Source organism: Martes martes (assembly GCF_963455335.1).
Source record: "Martes martes genome assembly, chromosome: 9".
In the NCBI taxonomy this organism is placed as follows: domain Eukaryota; kingdom Metazoa; phylum Chordata; class Mammalia; order Carnivora; family Mustelidae; genus Martes; species Martes martes.
Genome location: NC_137896.1, coordinates 133,279,606 through 133,304,530, shown reverse-complemented (window position 1 = coordinate 133,304,530; position 24,925 = coordinate 133,279,606). Strand labels below are relative to the sequence as shown.

Here is a 24,925-nt window from a genome sequence, read left to right as displayed (position 1 = left end):
TACTGAATAGGATGCCTTTAAAATGCAAGATTACTTTTGCAAGTTTTGAAAGTATCTCTGAACTCTCATCTATTCCATTGGTCTATATGCCTTTCTTTAGGCCAGTACCTCATTGTTTTGATTACTGCAATTTTGTAGTTAGTTTTTAAAACTGAGAAATGTGAGCCCTCCGACTTTATTCTTCTTTTTTGAGATTGTTTTGGCTACTCATATTCATATTCAATTTCATATGAATCTGAGGATTAGGTTTCTATTTCTGCAAAAGGCCACTGGAATTCGGACAGGGACTGCACTGAATCTGTAGATCACTTTGGGTGGTACTGACATCTTAATATTTAGTCTTCCTGTTGATGAACATGAGATATATTTCCACATAGATTTTTTTAAAGATCTTTTATTTAGCAATTCGCAGTTTTCAACGTACAATTCTTTAACCTCATTGGTTAAATTGTTAACCAAACAAGTTAAATTGTTTCATTCTTTTAGATGCTATAGTAAGTAGAATTGCTTTCTGAATTTCCTTTCAGATAACAATCTGCAGAGGTATAGAAACACAACTGATTTTTGTGCTGATCAGGAGCCCACAACTCTGCTGAACTTATCAGCTCCAGCAGCTTTCTTGTGGATTCCTTGGGGATTTTCCATACACAGGATCATGTCACTTGCGAAGGGAGATAGTTTTTCTTCTTCCTTTCCAATTTGGATCCTCTTACTTCTGTTTCTTGTCTAACTGCACTCACTAGAACTCCACTATAACAGTGAACAGCAGTGGTGAAAGTGGGTGTCTCAGTCAACTCGGGCTGCTGTAACAAACACCACAGAGGCACAGCTTAAACAACATTTATTTCTCACATTTCATGGAGTCTGGAAGTCTGAGATCAGAGTGCCAGCTCACACAGGTTCTGATGAGAACCCTCTACCTGGTTTGCAGCTAGCTCTCTGGTCCTTCTTATAAGGACACTAATCCCATCATGAGGACTCTATCCTCTTGACTTCTTCTGAACCTACTTACCTCCCAAAGTCCTCATCTCTAATATGATCACATTGGGCTAAAACTGCCCCCATGCAGAAGGCTGTGCTGAGTGTAAGACAATACTCAATGGAGCAGAGAACTTGTTAGAAACCAAAGAGACATTTCCATGCAGTGGTCAGAGCTGATTCTCAAGACAACAGTGCACAGCGTCAAGTGTTCTCAGTGATGCCACTTTTCAAAGCTTACAAAAGTAATCTTGCATTCTAAAGGCATCCTATTCAGTAACTACACTAGGAAACAACAAAGCACTATAAATGTGGCCCAGTGAATACATAATCTAGGCCAAACCTTCAGGTTTGTTTCTGGTTTCAAGTATTTAATGTGTTTGATTTATGGTGCTTAAGGATGGTCCAATTAGGGTTATATAATACAACCACAAAAGTATTTGCCTGTTTCCAAATAAACCGTTGGCAAAGCTAAAAATGTATTCTTTTCCGAGACAGCTTATTCTACACATAAAAAAAGTTATTTCCCTCTGAATGTGTACATACCCAAGATGTATATTTCCTACTTGGTCAAAACAGTAAGGCCAAAGATTACTTTTTTACATTGGAGGAAACACGTAGTCATGTAATAAAAAAATTTTTTTTAAGATTTTACTTATTTGTTTGACAGACAGAAATCACAAGTAGGCAGAGAGGCAGGCAGAGAGAGAGGAAGGGAAGCAGGCTTCCTGCTGAGCAGAGAGCCCGAAAAAAAAATTTTTTTAAATGCTCAATACACAAACTCAGTGGACTATCATTAAGACCACAATTTGTGTGCGCGCAGCTGGGCTTCAGCCAGACCTCACATGGGCAGCACAAGATATGACCCTGGTGGCAGAGATACCACTACATCCAGGACCCCAAGCGACATGGCTGCCCTTTCCTCAGTTACGTGCACCCTTCTGAACTGTAAGTCAGTGCTGCTGGCCATGTCTTGTTCATATGTTTCAGTGTTCTTGCTTCTTGCTTTGGGCATGAATAACAAACAGAATCAGAAACTGAAAAACTAGGACTAGAAATAATAGGAAAATTTTATGACCATAAAAAATCTCCTTCTTGGGATTAAGAGTACACTTACTGCGATGAGCTATGAGTAATGGAGAGAGTCGCATCACTATATTGTACACCTGAAACTAATGTAACATTGTATGCTAGTTATATGGGAATTTTTAAAAAATCTCCTTTATATATATTTTCTAAAGCACTGAATTATTTTGACACAGAAGCATTTATACTCGAAAAGAAATGCACCTTAATAATCTCTAGTGATGATTCAGTTCAATCCAGTGGTGAACAACAGTGTGTTCAACTGCTCAGGAAACTTAGTACACACTGAAGTCGGGGGTAAAAGTCTCCCTTTGAAGCTACTGTATGAACTTATTACAGATTTACATGTTAGACACTTTCCATTAAAGGCAGTCATTTCTAGGAATACAATGCCTACACTGCAACTTGAAATGCAACTTGAATACATTCTGAAAGGACAGAACAGAGGCAATGGCTTTCCTTACAGCCAGATTTATCATCTCACATAAGTCAGAATAAAGCTATAATATTTGAAAATAAAAATTTAAAGCAATGTGGGGCGCCTGGGTGGCCCAGTCAGTTAAGTGCCTGTCTTAGGCTCAGATCATGATCTCAGGGTCCTGGGATCCAGCCTAGCACCAGGCTCCTTGCTCAGCGGGGAGTCTGCTTCTCCTTCTACCCCTCCCCTCTGCTCATAATCTCTCTCTCTCTCTCTCAAATAAATAAAATCTTAAAAAAATAATAAAAATAAAGGTTGGGTCACTTGTTAACTATGTGATTTGAGACAAATCACGTGACCTCTCTTGATGCCAGTCTCCTTATTTCAGAGGGCTGAAGCAGATCTCTCATATCCTCCTATAGTCCTGTGGGTGCTCCCCACACCCTGCCATGTGGGAGATGCTGGTTCTTTCAAAGTGATGAAGGAAAGCACTGGCCTACACAGTCCCCTCCACATCTCGGCTTCCTTGGTTTTGGTGTAAAAATGACACCATCATCTGGTAACTTCATCTGGCTTAAAGGCTGCAATTTTGGTAACTACAGGGATGAGACAGGATCAACAGACAGGAAGGGTAAATCACGAAAGCACAAAGAGGTACGTGCCTAGGCTCGTTACTGATAAGGCACTGCCTTCTATTCATGTGTTGTGGAAAATGCTCTGATGAACATGTCCCTTTTCTTACGTACAATCTGATAGGAAAAACGTATTTGAAGGTTAAAAAGAGTTGAGAGGAAAATTTTAAAAAGAACTAGCATTTGTAGAATACCTACTATGGCCTGCCATTCTCTGGGCCAGGTGTTTGAGCTAGTTTATCTCATTTCTATCTCCCAACATTCCATGACGTATCATTTCAATTTTTAAAACGAGAACGCTGAGGCTCAGAGATGTTAAGCTCCCCCCCTGACGTTACCGCAGATACAAGTGGCCCAACTGAAACCTATCTGGCCTGATGCAAAAACCTGAGCCTTGTTCCCTGCACTGGTTCAAACTGGGTGCCACAGACATGGTTCAAAGTTCTTAATTAATGATTTACGTATTTTTAACTCCTTAAAATATAAAAAAATAGAACACTGTTACGTATCAAGTCTTAACACACTTAAGACCAACATATAAGCTTAATATACCAGGTCATCCTGGTTTTTGTTTTAATTTTTTGCAGACTTTGAAAAACAGTTTTTTCTCAATCTTCAGGTGTACATTTAAATTCTTTCATTTTCTTAACCCAGTTTTTCTGTTCATAAAATTAGGCAAGCAAGCGCACTACTCCACCCTATATGCCTGAGTGCAGAGTGTAACAAACAACTAGAAAATCACAATGTTAATTCACGACGTGACCCACGTGCCAGGACCTTGTCAGTCAGAGAAGCAGCACCCAACAAACACTTCAACCAATTATAAGAAATGCGAGCAACTGTAAGATAATACCGATGATTGACCTATGAACCCAAATTAATTAAAAACATCCTGCCACTGCAAAGCAGGTTTAAAAACTGGTAGCATTTGTATCTACTTAGGATTTAGAATTTTCTTTTTTTCTTTTCTAATTTTATTTGAGAGAGAGAGAGAGTGTGTGTGCGCACAAGCAGGAAGAACAGCAAAGGGAGAGGGAGGAAAAGCAGGCTCTACGCTGAGCAGGGAGCCCAACATGGGGCTCGGATCCCAGGACCCTGAGATAACGACCTGAGCCAAAGGCAGATGCTTAGCCACTGAGCCACCCAGACTTCCAGGATTTACAATATTCTTTTTTTTTTTTTAAGATGTTACTTACTTAGGGGCGCCTGGGTGGCTCAGTGGGTTAAAGCCTCTGCCTTCGGCTCAGGTCATGATCCCAGGGTCCTGGGATCGAGCCCTGCATCGGGCTCTCTGCTCCGCGGGGAGCCTGCCTCCCCCTCTCTCTCTGCCTGCCTCTCTGCCTACTTGTGATCTCTGTCTGTCAAATAAATAAATAAAATCTTTAAAAAAAAAAAAAGATGTTACTTACTTATTTGACAGAGATCACAAGTAGGCAGAGAGGCAGGCAGAGAGAGAGAGGGGGAAGCAGGCTCCCCACTGCGTAGAGAGCCCAATGTGGGGCTCAGTCCCAGGACCCTGGGATCATGACCTGAGCCGAAGGCAGAGGCTTTAACCCACTGAGCCACCCAGGCGCCCCACAATATTCTTGATATTATATTACCAAAACTAAGTAGAGAAAGAGATGTTTAAACCAATGGGAGATTGCAAGGATCATCCACATGTTTCAAATTTAATATTCTTCAGCACAACTCATTTTTCCTACTAAGTGAATTTATTAGGAAATGTTATAATTTGAATCAATTTATATTCATTCTGCTTTATTTACTAGGATTGTGCATAAGATTTGATTTGCAAAAAGGTTTCCACTAGGGGGAAAAGCCTGAAAAACAATACTAAATACTAAATACTAAATACTAAAGCATGCCTACCCAGTTGCTACCATGCAAGTGATCAGACAACACCTCAGATGGTAAAATAATAATTTCAAGGTAGAGTAATGAGAGAAGACTGCAGTAAAAAGGTTAAGAGAGGCAAAATAATTCACGACTGACTCAATATGAAAATAGTATCTATCATTAAAAAGTAAAGACCATTGTTTTATATCGAGTTTGTACTATGATATATTAACAAATATTCTGATGAAAGTAAGAGATCCAAGTTTCATAGCTACTGGAGGTACTCACAGTATTGTGAGGTCCTACCAAGCAGGAAGAGATACTCATGTTATCGTTTCCTTTTAGAAATTTTAAAAATTGTTCCATTAACTATATAGAAGCAGCAAATGTTTTGCAATAAAACTCTGAAAGGCAGGCACAGAGAATGGAGGCTCTGAAATCAAAGCCTGCCTATGAATACGCCTCAGATTAAAGCAAAACTTTTATTAGATAAGCTGTCTTGAGGATTTAATTTCTAATAAGTATAGAACCCAAGATCTACAGTAATTAGAATTTAGTATTTTTTCATCCAAATACAAACTTTTAAGCAGATCAATTTTAAACACTCCTTTTTCATGTCTACCCTCTTCCCAAAAGCTAATTTAAAAGCATTTTAGCAGGAAAAGGTACTATTTAACTTAATAAAGGCTAGGCCATATGGTCAGATAACCATTCATTTGCCTATGATCATGATTCTCGGTGCTTATGAATGTCCTGTGACGCCATTAAAAAACAGGAATGGAAATTAAACTTTAAAGTTTAAAATATTCATATTTAAACTCTGTTTTCCTTGTTTTTCTGCTATGGAAAGGGAAAAGCAGAAATGCATTAGATCTTACTTCTTGGCTGAAAATGTTAATCATGTCTCTAGTGAAATACCCCCATCTTGTGGACTTCTTGGGTATTGCCAACAGAAGCCACTCGTAGCGTGGGTTTACGGCAGCATCTCCCCTTACTTTACTGTTTCAATTACATAGCATTTTTTGTTGTTTATTCTCATATTTTGAGAAGTCTTAAAAATATTTTGATTTGAAATTCTGAAATCAGAAATCTTTGCTGTAAAAAATAATTTCAGGTAAAAAAAAAACACCTGATCTCTGAAAGTCTCTATATACAGAATAAATATAAATATTTATAGTTTGGTGGCAAATTTGAATTCTTCAGTAATCGGCGTGGGGTTCTTAAAATATAAATGTGCATAACAGTCTCACTGTATCATAAAATAAACTGTAAACTTTCATAGGTAAGACTTTGTTTCACATATTAAAACATATACTTTAGAGAAATCAACTTTTCTATTTCTGTGTTTCTAAATAACCTTAGTAATACACTTCAATTTTGCATGTTGGAGTTAGAAACACACAACTTTGGAATATTTGAAATTCTTTCTTTATTCTACATTACCATAAAATTACTGAATATGGCATCATGAGTTTAAATGAGAAAATATTTTAAAAATCAGTTTTACCCTATTTAAAGCAAAAGAAAAGTTACTGAAAAGCTACCTTAAAAAAATTACAGCCTCTTAGGGCATATAAAAATAGTATAAAGTTAAACAAATGTACCAGCTGTTTAAGTGCCAAATATCAAAACTGATTTTTTTAAGCATTCCCTACAAAACCTACTGCAGTTACTAGATACACTAGATACAATTAGAACTGAATAAAAGCATTTATTTGCGGTTTTACATAAGTTGGTAAGAAGTCTGCATCTTTTTAATAGAGAAGATATTCAATCCTCTGGAAAAATTTCTATCTGCCACTGACATATAACATACCCATTGACTATAATAAAAAATTCTAAGTATTTATTTGAAAAATGAATAAAATATACCTGGAAATAATAAAATTACTATCATTCTGTTTTTCTAGTGTCAGACCTACTGCACAACTGTGTAATCACAGACCATCTCCTGGCTTCCAGAAATAGGGAAGGTATCTTAGGATCTTAGGTAACTGCCACTCTTTTCCTCCCAGAGTTAGTATTAAATAAAACCATCTATGTAAAGTGCTTAATCCAATGTGTGATATATATCAAGGGCTCAACTAATACTAACTAGTACTTTCATTAGCATGCACCCAGCACATAAAAGACTCCATAAATATTTGCTTAATGAATGAACCCAATGGCAGTTTAGCATGACAAAAATGGAGTGCACCTAATTCATAAGGCCTTTTTTTTTTTTTTTTTAAAGATTTTATTTTTTTGTTTGACAGACAGAGATCACAATTAGGCAGAAAGGTAGGCAGAGAGAGAGGAAGGGAAGCAGGCTCCCTGCTGAGCAGAGAGCCTGATGCGGGGCTCGATCCCAGGACCCTGGGACCATGACCTGAGCTGAAGGCAGAGGCTTTAACCCACTGAGCCACCCAGGCGGCCCTCATAAGGCCTTTTTAAACAGTACTTACAACAGCCTGCAAGCAGGACCTGAAGTGGGAGGGGCCTGTCTAAAAGTGTGTCAGTACGAAGTAATTCCAAACCATGGCATTCATAAAAGGATTATAAATGCAAGAAGCCTTGGAACTTTGTAGCTGAACTCAGAGTTTAGGGAAACATCTAACAAAAACACTGCTTTCATTTTAGTATCACCCAAAAAAGGTAGAAACTAGTAGGTGTTAACTGAAATATGTAATCACCATTCAATTGTGTACCCTGAGAACTTACTTAGTGCCTGACCCAGGGATATATCGGTGTAGTAACAAGGAAACATTTTACCCACATTTAGAACCAAGAACAAGGGTCTACATGAACAGTATTCTCAAGATAAAATGTGGCTTCTCATTCACCACCTGCCCCAGTCCATGCTTTCCTCAACCTAAATGCCATCATCATATTTCTTCACTGTTTCAGAAGTAATCACCACCGCGTACTCCATACCAAAAATGTCTAGAAGCGAGGAACGCAGCAAGGTTTAAGGAAGGTCCAGTCCATGGATTGAAGAGTCTAGTTCAGGAAACAAATATTAAAGAAAGAGCAATGCAAATATTTAAAGAAGGGTAACTATGACAAGAACTATGACGGGAAATACCAGCATACAGTGAACACATCTAGTAAGATCTCAGAGAATGGGGTATGCCTGGTCACAAAAGGCTCCTTGAGGTTGTGCTATTTAAGATGTGAATGAGGTGGGGGAGGGGAGGATGGGCCAGAGAGAAGTGCAGGTAGAAAGGTGAAAAGCAAGCGTGAGGGGAAAAAAAAAAAAAAAGCAAAAGGGAGAAGGCATGAGAATGGGCTGGAGAGCCAGGCTAGGACTGCTCAGAACTCCAGATAAAACTGATCCTTATATATCAAATTTTGACCAATTATTTCTCTTTATCCTCAGAGCCCAAGTTGACACACAATGACCATCATTTCCATCTTATAGTACTCATAAATCAAATTCAGTATGACTCTACAAGCAACCCACTAATTGTTCTCTACACCTATCAGTCAATGCTACTTAAACCAGCTTTCGTTCACTCTCAACTGGGGGGTTGAAACGTGGGGATTAGAGGACAAGCCATGCAGCTGCCAAGTCTAAGGAAAAGGCGGCAATTTAAAAAACAATCCAAAAAGCAGTCTTCTAAATCCAACATTTTACTAGAAAATAAAGAATACAATGATCTTAAGAAACAAGAAACTATTACAACAGGAAAGACATACAGGGCACTTAGTCATGTAAATTACTGGAGTTGTTCAGATTAACTAGCTTTCTTCAGTACACTGCAACAAGACTGTAGTTTCTTAGCTTTTCCACATTCATCTCTATGGCCATTCTCTATCACTCATTTTATCTTTATCTTCCCTTTATACTTTATCTTTATACTTTATCTTTATACTTCCCTTTATACTTTATCTTCCCTAGCCCAGGCCAAGTTACACTGATGCAACCAAATACCTAGGTACCATAGAGCATATAGGGTATGGATCCATTTTTTTCAAGACTCTACACAGATCTCCTTTTTACTCAGGATAAAAAGCCAAAACCCTTACGATGATCCTCCATGTCCCATACTCCCCTGACCTCCCTGACCTCATCTCTTACCACCTCCCCTTTACTGAGTCCTCTTTAGCCACATCACATCCCTTGTTGTTGCTATTACTGGTACATTCCAGCTACTGTCAGGAGTAGCTGAGGACCTTTATCCATACTGTTCCCTCTGCCCAGAAATGCCTCCCCTAGATATCTGCTTGGGTAATTCTCTCCCTTCCTTTAATTCGTCACTCAATTTTTACCTTCCCAACAAGAACCACCCTGAATACAGTACTGACATTCTATATAGTAAGGGCCAGTGTGTTCTGGGAAGAAAGATGGAAACAATAATTATATACAAGACAATAATTTAATAAATGTTGAATGGTGACAACCCAATACATACAGAGGTCACATCATACCAAAATGATAGAATTTCATTAAGGTTCTAAACGACATATAAAAAGTACCAAAACAACATGTAAGAAACAGTGTTTGGAATGAGTATTTCTAGTATCTCAAATCTAAATTAGAAGAAATATCCATAGTACAAAGGATGTATTTTGTACTACAAAGGAGATGAGACAACTTCTTCCCAAATCTAAACTAACTGGTATCCAGCTTTTCATGCTACTGAAATCTACGACTTACATCCACATGCAACAGAAACAAACCTGTGCCTAATGCAGGTCATGTGACGGGGGAGGGGCAAAAAATCATAGCCCAGAACATGAAGGAGAGAAGGAAGAGGCCAGTGAGAGCCGGGGGAGACAGGAGATAACCAGAAATGAGCAAATTAAACTTAGGAAAATTGTGGCTGAGTATCAAGGAAGAACATCATAAGATAGGAGGTTTTCTTATGAAAAATGTCAAGTACAGAAATACCACTACTTAAAAAATTTAAGGATACTGAATTGAGCATAAACGTTGTAAGCTAGATGCCTACAGTGCCTACTCAGCAAACAATTATTTCAGCGAAGTGGAACATGGTTACCATTCTAAGGCTCTCTCAAAACTTACTCAACTGTTTTAAACAATCAAAATAAGTATTGCATTATCCTTATCACAAAACTATTCTGACCATATCATCCTGAGTAAATGACTGCTTGAGTCGTGTCAAAACAGAAATTTAAAACATTATCTTCATGAAAACTACTTAAATTGATCCTTTAAAAACCTCTATCATTGCTTAAAATGCATACTGAAAAATACCAGAAATAAAGTTTTATACTAAAATATTTCAATGGTTGTCTAAAATGTCGTAATAAAAAGTAGACAGAAAATCTTTATCTATAGTTTTTATTTTACTCTCTTTCTTCTTACTAAATGTATGTTAACAAAAAAAAAAACCCCTCAAATGATCTAGACAAAAGCTTTTAGCTCAACACATAATTGCAAGAAAATTACAATAATTGTACCAATTAAAATAATCTTGAATGAACAGTATGTCATCTTAATGTTCCAATGGTTTATAGAGGGATCTACTTAATTAGCTGAAATTGCTTTCCAGTGTTAGTATCAAATGTCATTTGTTAAAAGTTGAACAATTTAGAAAATAATTTAACAAAGCAATTTTACCAAACACCAAGAACCAACATTTTCTTTTTCAGCTGAATAAAGCAAGCAGATGTGTCATCAAGTTGCTATAAAAATAAATGAGGCTTTTTATGGATTAAAAAATAAATTTTACGACTAGCGTTAAAAATACTATTTTCTGATTGTTTTTATCAAATCAGATTTCTTTAATAAAATAAATGAATATCAATTATATACTGCTGTTTTTGTCTGCTGTAAATAAAACTTTTTATTATTCAAATGACAAGCAATGTTATCAAAGAACTCAACTATGGTTAGCTAGAAATAGTCATCTAAATTATTCTAAAATATTCCAATATATGTTCTTTCAATATGCTGATCAAATTGTCTTCCCATAGTTTTTCACTCCAAATCATCTTAAATTCAATTACTAAGTCAATTCCTTAATGAATTCTTGAAGATTCTTACTCCATTGTCTTTTTCTCTCTTCCTTAGAGTATCTACAAAATAGACTTTATAAGTATCTGTAGGCATATAAATCACACTTTTTTCTTTAAAAAAAAAAAAAAAAGCTACAGGCACTTGGGTGGCTCAGTCAGTTAAGTGTCTGCTTTCAGCTCAGGTCATGATCCTGGAGTCCTGGGATGGAGGCCTGCATCAACTCCCTGCTCAGCAGGGAATCTGCTTCTCCCTCTGCCCTTACCCTGCTCATGCTTTCTCTCTCATTCTCTCTCTTCCTCTCTCTCTCTCTCAAACAAAGAAATAAAATCTTTTTTAAAAGTCTAAAAATCCCCCAAATCCAATGCATAAATGGATGGCAGGCCCAGCAAGTGCCAAAGTCTAAAATAATGATTAATTTAATGGCAAAACAAAGTTCTGATTATCTCATTTTATCTCCAATATAGAATATTCTCTACTTCCTACTCATCTTGGTTTCTTCAAGAAAAGAAAAGAAAGAAAAGAAGAGGCAAGACTTTAGGAAATCATGTTATGTTCAAATGATAGTATCTAAAATGAGATCAAATTACTTCTCTCCCTTTTGTATCTTTCGTCTTCCTGCCACTATCCCAGCAAAGATTAAACAGGAAACTCCAAAACTAGTACTTTCTAATTTAAAGTACTACCCAACAATAAATTAAGAGCTCTGTCTCACACAAACATGCGGGAATAAGAAATTCTCTGCAAAGAAATGGGACACTGCAGACTTTTTAGGATCTATGTGATTTCACCTGAAAAATTTACTAACCCCAGAGTTGCAGATTCTGATCATACTTGACCTTCTTGATGGACTGTCCATCTTATTTCCTTCCTGTAGGGTCTGAAATAACTAACTTGGCCTCCTGGCAATTTCTAGATCTCAGTTCTTAACCCACCAGTGAGCGCTGCCCCTCCTGCATCCATTTGCTTCCTCCTTTTTAGAGCTTCTGGTACTGACATTAGAATCAATCAACGAACCAAGTGTGGTTTGTGATTCACTCTGCCACCATGAAACACTGTTTTTTTTTAAGCCTTCAATAAAGCTATGCTTATATACATAATGATTCTCAACTACATGTAGCATGTGTGTAAAGGTTATTGAAATTAGATGAGTTTACTAAGAAGTACAGTTCTTGGATGCATTTAATTTAAACTATATCCTTAAGTTAAAATGTTAATAAAGCAACAAATAATTATTATTCAATATTTGCATCTCCATTCTCCCAAGGGAAAAATACTAGTTCCCCAAAACACCTATTTATTTATTCACTTACTCTTATAATATGCTCAAAAGGATTTCAAAGGTATAATCGCAATACTATTACCAACAACAAGCCTAAGATTTCTTTGCAGTTAATTCTGTCCTAAGGATATATTCTACTAAGAATAAAGAGTCAGAATACTAAGTTCAAAGGTGATTGAATTAATTATTTTCTCTGTGTGGTTGTTATCAATTTCATATACAGTTAGGATCATTTCTTTCTGTTTTCATTTGATACTAGGATTTGCTTTTATCCATCCTCTTTATTTTGGAATATGACTGAGAGTCCAACCACATGAAAATGTACAGAGAGGCCTCATCTCCTATCTGTGCATCCACGACAGACAAGGATTCTCACCAGGATCTGGTTTACCCTTCCTCAGAGTTTGTTTTCTATTTTTACAATAAAAGAATTCCTACCTATTTATATACAAATGTTCTTACTCCTCCTTCTTTCTTGTATAAACACTATCATGTTGTACATTCTTTCACACTTTGCTATTTTCACTTAACATATCCTGAAAATTCCTCCATATCAATCACAGAGTTTCTCCTCATTCTTTTCATTCAGTTATAAGGTATTAGGGTACATGTGCTAAAATCCATTCAACCAACGTTCCTATACATGTATGCTTAAGCCGCAGGGTTTTGTTATTTGTGGCGTACACTCAGAGTAAATTTCTGCAAGTGGGATCGCTGGACTGAAAGCAAATATACATGTACTTACTCAGCACTGTATCTCCAGCATCCAGCAGCAGACCCACAAACAATAAACACTTAATAGATTTTTGTTGGATTGAACTAAAATACGAATTTCTTTGAGGACTTTAAAAACCTTTTATTCACTGTCACAACTCTCCTGCTTCTGTCTCCTGGGGACCCAGACTTTCACCACTTCCCACCTTCTTCATAGAACATGTAGAGGGCCCAGCACCTGAGACTTCAAGCACACGGCCCTTGACATGTAAAAAGTTGATTAGTGTTTCTGTAATCCCGAGACACAGTGTACTTCTAAGCAATATACTCGACTAAAGGAAGGTAAAAAGCCAGACCTGAGTCCCTTCTTTACCCAAACCGCAGACTGACATGGACTCTATTTATTTGGTTAAAGGGGGGGGGGGGATTGGGGGGGGTGGAAGAACAACTGAAAAACGTAATACCTAACAGGTTATCTTAGAGAAAGCTGATGTTTTTATGAAGGCAAAGAAAAACTGTAGAAAAAAAATAATATAGCAACGCCTGCTTAATAGGTGAGTTGTCACTGGAGTAAATAAGACCATTTATATTAAACATCTTATATCTCACACGGACTATTACTATCTTCTAATATTCCAGAAGGAAATGGAGAACACAGAAATGTAAAAACTTCAGACACTTCATTTTCATCATAAACTTTCAGGGTCTCAAGCATCCCAGACAGGGCTCCGGCAGAAGGAAAGGCGGACGCGTCCCAGGGCTGTGAGCGGCAGCGCCCTCTGCAGGCGGCCTCTGCGGCCAGCTACTCGGCTCTCCCGCTCCGCGGCTGGGAGACACTCAGGAAGGGACTCACCTCGTCGGGGCTTCGACTGGCTCAGGTGTAAAATAAGAATCACAACACTGCTTCACAGATGGTGAGAATAAAAGGCGTTAAAGCGTAGAGAACAGCGACAGGCGCGTAAGCAGTTTACGGTCTCTGAGGCCTGGGTGGAAAGAGCTCTGCTCCTCACGAGCTAAGCGACTTCGGGAGGCGACCGCACCTTTCTGCAGCACAGTCGTCCCCCTTGGGAACACGGACCTGCTCGAACCACGGAGCCTCCTAACGCGGCGAGAGAACTAAGGCCCCTGAGTGCCTGGAACCTGGTGCCTGAGGAAGAGGCAGGAGATACACAGGCCAGAGGGAGACAGCGCTAATGAGGAGCGACCCCTCCTCCTTAAAGGAGGACCCCTGAGAGGCGAGCAGCTCTCCTGCTGCCCGGATTGCAAATTTCCCGAACCCGACGGACGACTCTAGGAACACTTCGGATTCACGCAGACTCTAAGAATCCCGTTTACAGTTCCTAAATGAACGCTTAGTCTTTTCTCAGACATATTTTTATTTACACACCAATAATTTCTCAAGGATAAGCTGAAGTGCCAAAGGACCACCTGTCCATGCTACTTAGCACTTTGTGTAAAAAATACACCATGTGAAGAATAAATCCCATTATATTGGTATGAGTTATGATTAAGAAGTTAAAACATTAAAAAAGTTAAATTTTAAGTGCTGAATAATAACTGTACTCATCTAGCAAACAATCATAACTACACAACACGTTATGACGTAAAACTTATTCATGAAATAAAACATTTTTTTACACAACCAAGAGAAAAACCAATCGTGTATCTTATAAGAAAAAGATAATTTCTAAAATATCAAAGAGCAGAAGCGACTCAGCGCCCCTTGTCTACAGCACGTGGCCATTATGTATCACTGCCATCTGCTGGAACACCTACTGGATAGAGCGCACGGTTTAAACAACTTTAGTATAAATTAAACAGCAAAACCAAGAAGAGTTCCTATCTGTAGACTATTACTACACCATTCTCTGTAATCCTAAAGCTAGTTATTTACCTAGGATTAAAAAAAAATACATATATGAAAAATGGGGAGGGGCCCCTGCGTGGTCCAGTTGGTTAAGCAACCAACTCTTGATTTCAGCTGGAGTCATGATCTCAGGGTCCTGAAGTGCAGCCCCGCACTGGGCCCTGCACTCAGCATGGAGTCTGTTTGAGTGTCCTCTCCCTCCCCCTCTGCCTTTCCCTCATTCTCTTGCCCTCCCCCTCTCTTTCTCTAAAGTAAATAAAAGCTTAAAAAATATGGAGATTGAAAAACCATATGCTGACAGTACTTTAAGAAAAAACTTTTGTAATCTCAGAAGTTTTAATACAGGAACTATACACTAAATGCTTTGTTAGAGTTAGCATTTCATTTATATGTTAAAATAATTGTTTCAGTTACACCAAGTTTTATAAAATTGTCTAATTTCTTGGTACTATTTGTCTTCTAAGGGATAATTTATTTTGAGCAGCAACTGAATACTGAAGGTATTAAGTATTCTGACAAAAAGGATTATAATTTCATTTCTGAATTGATAAATTGTCAACTCTTAAAACTTTACATCCCTGACATTTCACTGAATCTTAACTGCATGTTTTTAAGAAAAAATTTAATTTATCAGAAGAAAAAATTTTAAAAGTACTTCAAATCACTGAGCTCAAAGTAACAATAAGTTCCTTTATTGTTTAATGTAAAGAATGTTTTCCAGCTTATATTGTTTCAAAAATCCTCCAGATACAAAACTGAAAATATCTGCACTAATGATTTAAAAAATTTAGCCTCCTTAATATTCAATGAAGACACTTAGAATAAAAAATAAAATGGAAAAAATAATAACATTTCAAGATTTGCATTTTGTATGTATAAATATACAAAACTAAAAGAACTATTAACTTTTTTTTACCATGTAAGTTACACTGAAAAGGGAAGACTATGTCCAACTAAAGATGTAAATTTTACATTAGACATTTACCTGTGCTAATACGACTCCAAAATTATAATGGAATTAATGAGAATGGATAGTTGAATCCATCCAGAAGTATACATTTCATGCATATTATTTTGTATTCACTTTGCTTTATATGCATTAACTTGTAACTTTAAGTTACAAATTATAACTTACAACTAACTCAATCTAAAATAAAGTGAAATATCAAGAGGCCAGACAAAGTACCTTTCATAGATGGTTTTTAATGTCATTTGATCTGGAATACCTTCAGTCTCTTCCAAATATAATATGAGCCATGAAGTTCGGTAAGGCCACTGCTCAGTAAGGTTGATCCAGCTAGCAAGCCTGTCCCAGTTGAAACTAATCTGATTGGCTCTCAGTAATCGTCCTTTAAAAAATATAAAAACATTCTAAAATTAATAGATGTGTACTATTATACTAAGTGAAACATTTAGTATGTTGACAATTAATTTAAATATTTAAAAGCTGCAACTTAATTTACATTGCAAATTCAAATCTACTATTTCCATGGCTTCTATAATCCAAAGAGCTGTACTGGAAAAATTCTAGGGATTAAACACAATTCTGTTTAATTCTAAAGTAATTCTTTGGTGTCATTTGCCACTAGTGTTATATACTGCTTTGACCATGGACATGCAGGCAAAAATCTTTCAGAACTATGTGTAAAACAGTCTCAACACTGCCCACAATCAGACAGCAGAACATCAATGCACCCATGACGGACCCCATCCTCTAAAGTGCCATCTCAGCTGCTAGGCAAATGGTACAGTGCATTAGAAGGTGATCAGTTCTATGGAATAAATGAATAAAACAAGGTGTATAGAAGGAGGAAGTATAATTTATATAAGATAACAAAGGAAGTTCCCGATGAAAAGCTGACTTTTAAGCAAAGACTTCAAAGGAGATGAGAAGGCCAGTATACATCTCTCCAAAGAAAGATCATTACAGGCAGAAGCAGAAGCCCTTGGGCAGAAACATGCCTGTCATTTTCAGGACACAGCAAAGAGGTCAGTAAGGGATCGAAGAGCAGGGTAGGAGAAGATGAGGTCAGAGACAGGGAAAGAGGTAGAGGGAAAGACATCAAAAAGGGCCCTGTAAGAAACTGTAAGGACTTAATATTTTTATCCTTAGCAAAACGGGAAAATAAGAGAGTTCTGAGCAGAGAAATAACATGACTGGCTTCTATTTCGAAAGATCACTGTAGCTGCCGCATGGAGAACAGACCACAGAGGAAAAAGTAGGAGCAGGCTACTGCTATAATGAATACAGATGACACATAATGATGCCGAGGATAAGGGTAGTATGTTACAAACCATGAAAAGTGGTTAGATTCTGGATATAGTCTGAAAACAGAACTCAAGGATGTACTACAGATTGGAGGTGGTATATGTAAACAAGATATCAAGGTTTTTTTCCCCCAGGGAACTGGAAAAAGAGTTGCATTAACTGAGATGGGAGACTATGGATGGATTAAGTTTGGGGCAGGGGATCAGAAGTTCACTTTTGGACATGGTATGGTCTCAGACATATATTAGACCCCACTAGGTATCAAGCAGGCAGCTGGAGAACAACAAGGCTGAAGATATACATTTGAGAATCTTTTGCATGTAAATGGTATGTAACCCTTTGGGACTAAATGAGATCACCAAAGGAGCTGGTTCAGATAGAAAAGAAACAATGACTGCACCAGGGGCATCCTGACACTAAATGGTAAGGGTAGATGAGGTTTTTATGGTACTTACTGTTACATGACTTTATATTTTCTGTCTTTACCAACAGGGCAAGAACTTTATCTTGTTCACTGCCTATCTCCACAATACCCAGACTGATATCTGGCATATCAAGATATTCACCATATATTTATTAAATATGTACAAAGATATTGGTAACATACTAGAACATTTCCATTGTAGAACATCATCAATTTAATAAAGTTTGAGACCTCACTTAAAGGGATTTAATTACCAAAAATATTGCACATATATTAGACACAACCTCACTTACAGTTTAGTTTATAGCATGCACCCCAACCTTATTCTAAAAGCAAATTCCAGTATAACTATTGTAATAGTGTCAACACAAGTCAATATTACTAAGTACCATTCAATATCATGCAAAGGAACATATACTTACATATTAAATTTATATTTAGGTTTATATGTATTTACATTTATATGTAAGCATTAACATGGTGAAGAGCAGAATTCTATGCATGGAATCCAGTCACAGGGCACTAATCTTCAATTTTATTTTAGTATTTTTATTTAAAATGTCATTTGAAAACTGAAACAACTGCAGCATATAAAATCTGAATTTCAACTTCAAAATTTTATTTACCTATTTATTTAATTTGAGAGAGAGAGAGAGCGCGCGAGCGAGCACGGGCACGTGAGTAAGAGTGCAATGGCAGAGGGAGGGAGATACAGACTCCCTGTCGAGCAGGGAGCCTGAGGATCCTAGGACGATCCTAGGACACTAGGATCACGACCTGAGCCGAAAACAGATGCCTAACCAACTGAGCCACCCAGGCTTCCCTGAATTTCAACATTTTAAATTATAAGTTAATTAAGACATCCACGTTCATGGATTGGAAGACTCAATATTGACATTTTAACCCAAGTCATCTAAGATTCAATGAAATCTGTCAAAATTCCCACAACCTTTTTCGCAGAAATAGAAAAACCCATCCTAAAATTCATATGGAATCTGTGACACTGAACAGCCAAAACAATCCGGAAAAAGAAGAACAAAACCGGAGGACTCATACTTCCTTATCTCAAAACTGACTACAAAGCCACAGCAATCAAAACAGTACAGACTGGCATAAACACAGGCATACAGATCAACAGAACATAACAGAACAGGAGAGCCCAGAAATAAATCCCCATGTATATGGTCAAATGATTTTGACAAGGGTCCCAAGACCATTAGATGGGGAAAGGACAGTCTTTTTAATAAATGGTGCTGGGGAAACTGGAGATCCACATGCTTAAGAATGAAGTTGAATCCCTACTTAACACCATATATAAAAATTAACTCAAAATCGATCAGGTTACCTAAATGTAACTTAAAATAATAAAATGCTTAGAATAAAACATAGGACAAAAACTTCTCAACACCGGATTTGGCAGTGCTTTCTCGAATAGAATACCAAAGGCAACAACAACAACAACAAAAACAGACAAACGGAACTTCATGAAAATTTTAAAATTCTGTACACCAAAAGGCACTATCCACAAAGTAAAAATGCAACCCACAGAATGGGAGAAAACATCTGCAAATCATGTATATGGTAAGGAATTAATATCCACAATAGAGGGAACTTCTAAAACTCAACAAGAAAAACCCAAACAACTCTATCCAAAAATGGACAAAGGACTTAGATAAACATTTCTCCAGAGAAGATACAGGAATGGCCAATAAGCATAGGAAAAGATGCTCAACGGCACCAAGCACTAGGAAAACGCAAATCCGATCGACAATGAGATACTACCTCTCACCTAATAGGATGGCTACTATCAAAAAAATAGAAAGAACAAGTGTTGGCGAGGATGTAGAGAAATGGGAACCTTTGTGCATGGTTGGTAGGAATGTAAAATGGTGCAGCCATGGAAAACGGAATTAAGGTTCCTCAAAAAATTCAAAAATAGAAATACCATGTGACCCAGCAACTCCATTTCTGAATATATATCCAAAAGAACTGAAACCATGGTCTTGGAAAATATTAAGATGCACTCATGTTCATAGCAGCATTATTCATAAGAGCTAAAATATGGAAGCAACCCATATGTCCATCAACAAATGAATGGTTAAGCCAAAATGTGATAGATACATACAACGGAATACTACTCATTCTTTAAAAGGAAAGAAATTCTGCATGCTACAACATGAACCTTGAACACATTATGTTAAGTGAAATAAGCCAGTCACAAAAAGATAAATACTATATGATTCCACGTATATGAGGTACTTAGCATAGTAATATTCTGTAGAGACAGAAAATAGAACAGTGGTTGCAAGGCACTGAGGGAGGGGAGAAAGGGGAGTTATGATATAATGGGTACAGAGCTTCAGTTTTACAAGACGGAAAGAATTATGGGGATAGAGGGTAGTGATGGCCACACAACAGTGTGAATCCATTTAATCCCACCAAACTGTGCCCTTGAATATGGTTAAGACAGTAAATTTTGTTGTGTGTTTTATTTAAGCCAATAAAAAAGAAAAAAATCTATCATTTGGAAACTAAAACAATAGCGGTATATAAAATCTGAATGTCAACATTTTAAATTATAAGTTAATTATACTCAGTCATACAAATTAGCATAAAATTATCTTTATACAAAGAGAAAAACCTGAGGTGAAATAAAAGATTTTTTAAGTCATCGAGTTTTAAAAATAACAGTGTACAACCGATGGTTGATTTTCATTGTCAAACTAATATAGGTTTTATTAGATATACTTAATGCAAATAAAAGCGGTACATAGCAGTATAAACGTTATGAACACAGTACATCCTTTTGTTTCTGAAACTGAATTGCTTTCCTAATGTGATCAAGTTTATTATCTACTGTAAGAAGTTACCTGTCACAGAAACAATATTAAGTAACCTTCTCATGGTCTGAGGACTTATGTCACTGAACCAGTCCTCGGTAACCAGCAGTTTTGTAAGATCAAAGGACATCTGCCGAGTAATGGTCCGCTGCATCTGCCTTCTTCGGTAAGTATCCTGAAAGAGTTTAAGAACAATGAGAATGAACCAATTCTCCAAGTCTGAGAAGTTAGGGCTTTTTGAGAAGTTATTGCATGTTTATAATGACAACAAAAACAATCCAAAATGTTAGTCAAAGAAGAAGATTATATAACAATAATAGGCATTATTATTGTTATTCCCTGAGACAAATCTTTACAGAGCAGTTATAAAGTAAGCAGCAACTGCATCCAATGGTGTGGTTTAACTTCAGATGTATTTTGATTTATTGCCGTATAGTCAGAGAAAGCTAAATGCCTTGAAGATTATAAATAAGCAAAATTTGGTAGAGAATTCAAGTCAAACTCTTACAGGAGTTCCAATATCAGAGGGACCCTGAAATAATAGAGTAAATAAACTCTTTACTTCAAGGATTCAGCATTTTGATGTTTAGGTTATTTTTATAAATGTGCGACAACTGGGGCACCTAGGTGGCTCAGTTGGTTAAGCAACTGCCTTTAGTTCAGGTCGTGATCCTTCAGTCCCAGGATCGAGTCCCACATCAGGCTCCCTGCTCGGCAGGGAGTGTGATTCTCCCTCTGATCTCTCTCCTCTCATGCTTTCTCTCTCTCCCCCAAATAAATAAATAAAACCTTTAAAAAAAAAAATGTGTGACAACTACGCTTACATATGTATAAGAATTAGAGGCACTCCAGTGGGCAGAGTGGGGCAGAGAATCCCTTCTAGTCGGAGGAAGAACAGGCACAACAAAGGCGCGTTCTCCTCCGAAGTCATGGTGGATCAAGCACAGGGAGCCCAAGAGGCCAGACTACTAAGAGACAAATTCGAAATGGGAAATGATACCCTCCTAATTTAGTATTATCAATTGTCTTTCATATTAATTTTGCATTCATACTTGTACAGGTTAGAGACATAAAATCAAAACATCAAAATGTCACTGAAAACTCATTATATAAAATGTCTCAAATGTAATGGGAGCAAACTAGAAAAAGAGTGCCAGTGCCAGCCCAGCGTTAAGTGGCACCCTCACCGTCCCATACCTCAAGCGGACATCTTCCTGTCTTGTAACATGCCCTCGATCTATGTACAAAACCGGGTTCTAAGAGTGGGGTAGGGCAGGGAAAACCTGAGTGTTCGAGGAGAAACCCAGATGGCCGGGCAGGACACAAAATCACTGTGTGGGTGTAAAGGAAAGGGACAGAGCTCGCAGACAGCACGGAGGGAGGAAGGCCAGCAGGAAGCGCACAGAGCTCTTCTCACACCATGAGCCTCTTTCCCCGCTACAGTCTGGTGGCAACGGGCACCTGGAATGGGTACAACCTGACCTGGAATGGACATGGGGCTTCTCCACCCTGGATGACATCCTCTGGAGAACTTTAAAATCTCACTCGCAGAGAGCCTAATTTGGCTGCTCTGAGGCAGGGGGCCTGGGAACAGGCCAGGAGAGGAGGGGGACTACCGTACAATTCACAGTTGCTATGGGCTCCAGGCTCACGTAGTTCCTAAAAAGCCATCTGAAGCCAAAAGGAAATTCAGTAATAAAATATAGTGGATGAGCTTAATGCAGCATCTACAGCAGCTTATATTTAAGTGGCATCACCTTTGCTCTACTCGAACAGCAGCAACAGAACACGTGGCTCAGAACAAGGGGCAGCTTACCCGTCTGTTCAGGGCTGTTCTGCTGCCGAGCTTAGTCATCTCTCCAAGGCTGTTCTGGGACACTCTTCTGTCAGCATCTTCCTGGGTCCCTTAAAGAATTTGTCGAGAGAGCACCACCGTATTAAAATTCTGTCGTACATGACATATACAGAGAAGTGAAATACCAACAGTAGTTTTCAAGGTAAAAGGGGAGTCACCATAAAACACCACGTAACTACTTCAAACCGAAGTGCCCGAGGAATTGACTCTTTACCTGCAGTATCTGGGCACGGAATGTCCCCATTTGTGGTTGAAGTCACAAGAAATTTTCTTGCATTGCTGAGTCCACGACTATTAAGAAAAACAGGTAAGTGAACTATATTGCGCATATAGTCGTGTCCGTTTATATTTGAGTCACGAAGCACGCTGTTGAGGTTCTGGTTAATTGCCTTGATAATAATATGCGGATCACTTGCAAAAATGGCAATGAAGGGGCCTTTTGAAAACAGAACTCGGACCTGTGGTAGAAAAAATGTGTACTTATGATATAAAGTTCAAATTATCCAAAGCAACAAAAAGCCTCTCAAAATCCATGTCATCCTTTGGTGACTATATTTTTTAAACACTACTTTTTTCAAAATATTATTTCATATGAAAATAAATTTCATTAAGGTCTCAATCTGGTTTTTCACCACCTGACAATTTTTCATCACCTGTGATAAAACCTAACTGTGATAAAACCCTGTCCTATTCTGAGATATTTGTGGTCTACATAAAAGGAAAGATCAACACACACAGACATATTTGTGAGCAGACATGAAGCGCTGGGCACACACTGGTGTCTCTCCACAGCTACATACTGCTGCTTTACCATGCCTCACAGAGAGCCACTGATGTACCCCTACTTCAACAGAAACTACAGATTCTGGGGGTTCCCTACCGTCGCTTCTGATTCTAACCATAATCATCCGCAGAAGAAAGCTGGAGTCACACCATGGACTTTAGAGCTACTCTGTTCATTTGCTCACACAGCCATTGGGCTAAAATTGTTTAAATCTGTTTGTGATGAGACATTTACTCCTGCTATGCTTTTGCACTTAAAAAAAAAATGGTTGGTTTTACAAAAGAAAAAGTACTATTCAAATTCCACTTGAGAAATTCACAAAGTCATTCCTCTCGGCTGCCATATGTGACAAATGTAAGTTTCAGGATGGCTAAGACATACAGTGTCCAGCATCTGGAGTACTTTGTCCTGCTCGCAGGCATCCAGTCCATCAATGATCACCACCAGCCTTGTCTGATTCTGAGTGAAACTGTCAATGGTTTTTGCCATCCTGGCCATCAACTCCACTTCACACTTAAGAACCTGCATAACAGAAAGGACAGAAGCACTGAAGATGTAAGAAACTGAAGCACATTTCTTAAAAAGCCTGACAGAATCTCATCTATCAGGAAGAAAAGAAATCCCAAGTCCTCACAGCCAGTTCTGGTCCCACGTAAAACTGCAGTGAGTGCTTCACAATTTATAAAGTGACTTTACATAAATTAGAGCCCTTTACCCTTATAATGAGGTAGCCACAGTCATAACCACTTCAAAAGGACACACTAGGCTCAGTGACTTATTTGCCGAGATCACATGCTCTGAAAGTCATTGAATGCAAATTCAAATGCTCTAAACCCCACACTACAGTTGGCTCCTGATGTCCTGTGACCTTGATCAAAGGAAAGGGGCTATAGATATTATATGAAGTCCCTTTTGAATCTAAAAGTACGGTCCTATTTTATGTGTTTTAGTGGTTTAATTTGCCTCCTCTACTGAGGAGCCTATCTTATCAGGCAGGGAAACCCAGTATTATTAGGTAGGTGGTGGTGACCTGTGGAGTGATCTCCTAATTCCTAGGAATACCTTATAAAAGTCTATTTTATAAAAACCTGTATTGTTTTAATTTTTCCCATTTCAAACATACATTTCCACAGGGCAAACGTGGAATAAAACTAAAAACAAATGCAACACTGTAACATTGACAGAGTCCATGCCCTAAAGCCCCACCATCAAGGTCATGGTGGCATACTCACATTCAGTTACTTCCTAATGATCCGTGAGTGCTTACCTTCATGAATCCTTCACTTTTTAGTTTGTGCAGTTTGGAGGCAGCATTATGGAGGCGTTTCCTCTGAGAATTCAGGAGAGAGTCCAGCACCTGCCACCACGTACGGCAGTTCAGCACGAAGGCCAATCCCACTATTGATGCAATTGATATGAGGACAGCATTCACCGTCAGATGTTTTGGGTCGACTCTGAAGATAGCCAGGAGAGTAATTCCAGCAATAATGCAGCCGAAGATAAAAAGGAAGATGACAAAGGATGGCAGGCAACAGGTCTTTTTCCATTTCTTTTTGCCTGTAAGACAGCAAATGGTTTTACCAATTATTTACATACCAAGTATCTAGAAGACCATAAACATGACAGTCATGGCATATGAATTTCTAACACTCAATTCATGTTTTCACAAAAGTGCACTGAATATTCATCCCATCCTCATCCCCTACACACACACAGAGGAGGAGGAGTAAGGAAGTCCTACCCTGCGAATCTTCAGTCTTGAATACTCGAAAGAGCCTGGTGGCCAAAAAGCCAAACTCCCTCTCACAGGCATCCGAGAGAGTCGCGATCATTTCAGCCATCGATGTTTCTCCGCCTACACTGGACAGCCTGTTGTAATCTGTGAACAAAAACCTTGGGGGGAAAAGGGGAATAAAGTGTTACTCGGGTATCTAGAGAAATAAATAATTTCCACATACGTCATCTCTGTATCATGTGA

At 38.1% G+C, this 24,925-nt stretch overlaps 1 protein-coding gene across 1 annotated transcript in view; it reads right to left on the bottom strand.

The window, feature by feature from the left end:
- KIDINS220 (kinase D interacting substrate 220) overlaps positions 1-24,925 on the bottom strand; it is a 95,318-nt gene that overhangs the window by 27,335 nt on the left and 43,058 nt on the right. Inside the window, exons 16-22 of the mRNA XM_080813575.1 lie at positions 24,689-24,840; positions 24,215-24,504; positions 23,329-23,469; positions 22,378-22,621; positions 22,125-22,213; positions 20,339-20,483; positions 15,962-16,124 (exon numbers count right to left, since the gene is read on the bottom strand). Of these exons, the coding sequence (XP_080669701.1) occupies positions 15,962-16,124; positions 20,339-20,483; positions 22,125-22,213; positions 22,378-22,621; positions 23,329-23,469; positions 24,215-24,504; positions 24,689-24,840 (1,224 nt within the window). The remainder of the gene's footprint in view (positions 1-15,961; positions 16,125-20,338; positions 20,484-22,124; positions 22,214-22,377; positions 22,622-23,328; positions 23,470-24,214; positions 24,505-24,688; positions 24,841-24,925) is intronic.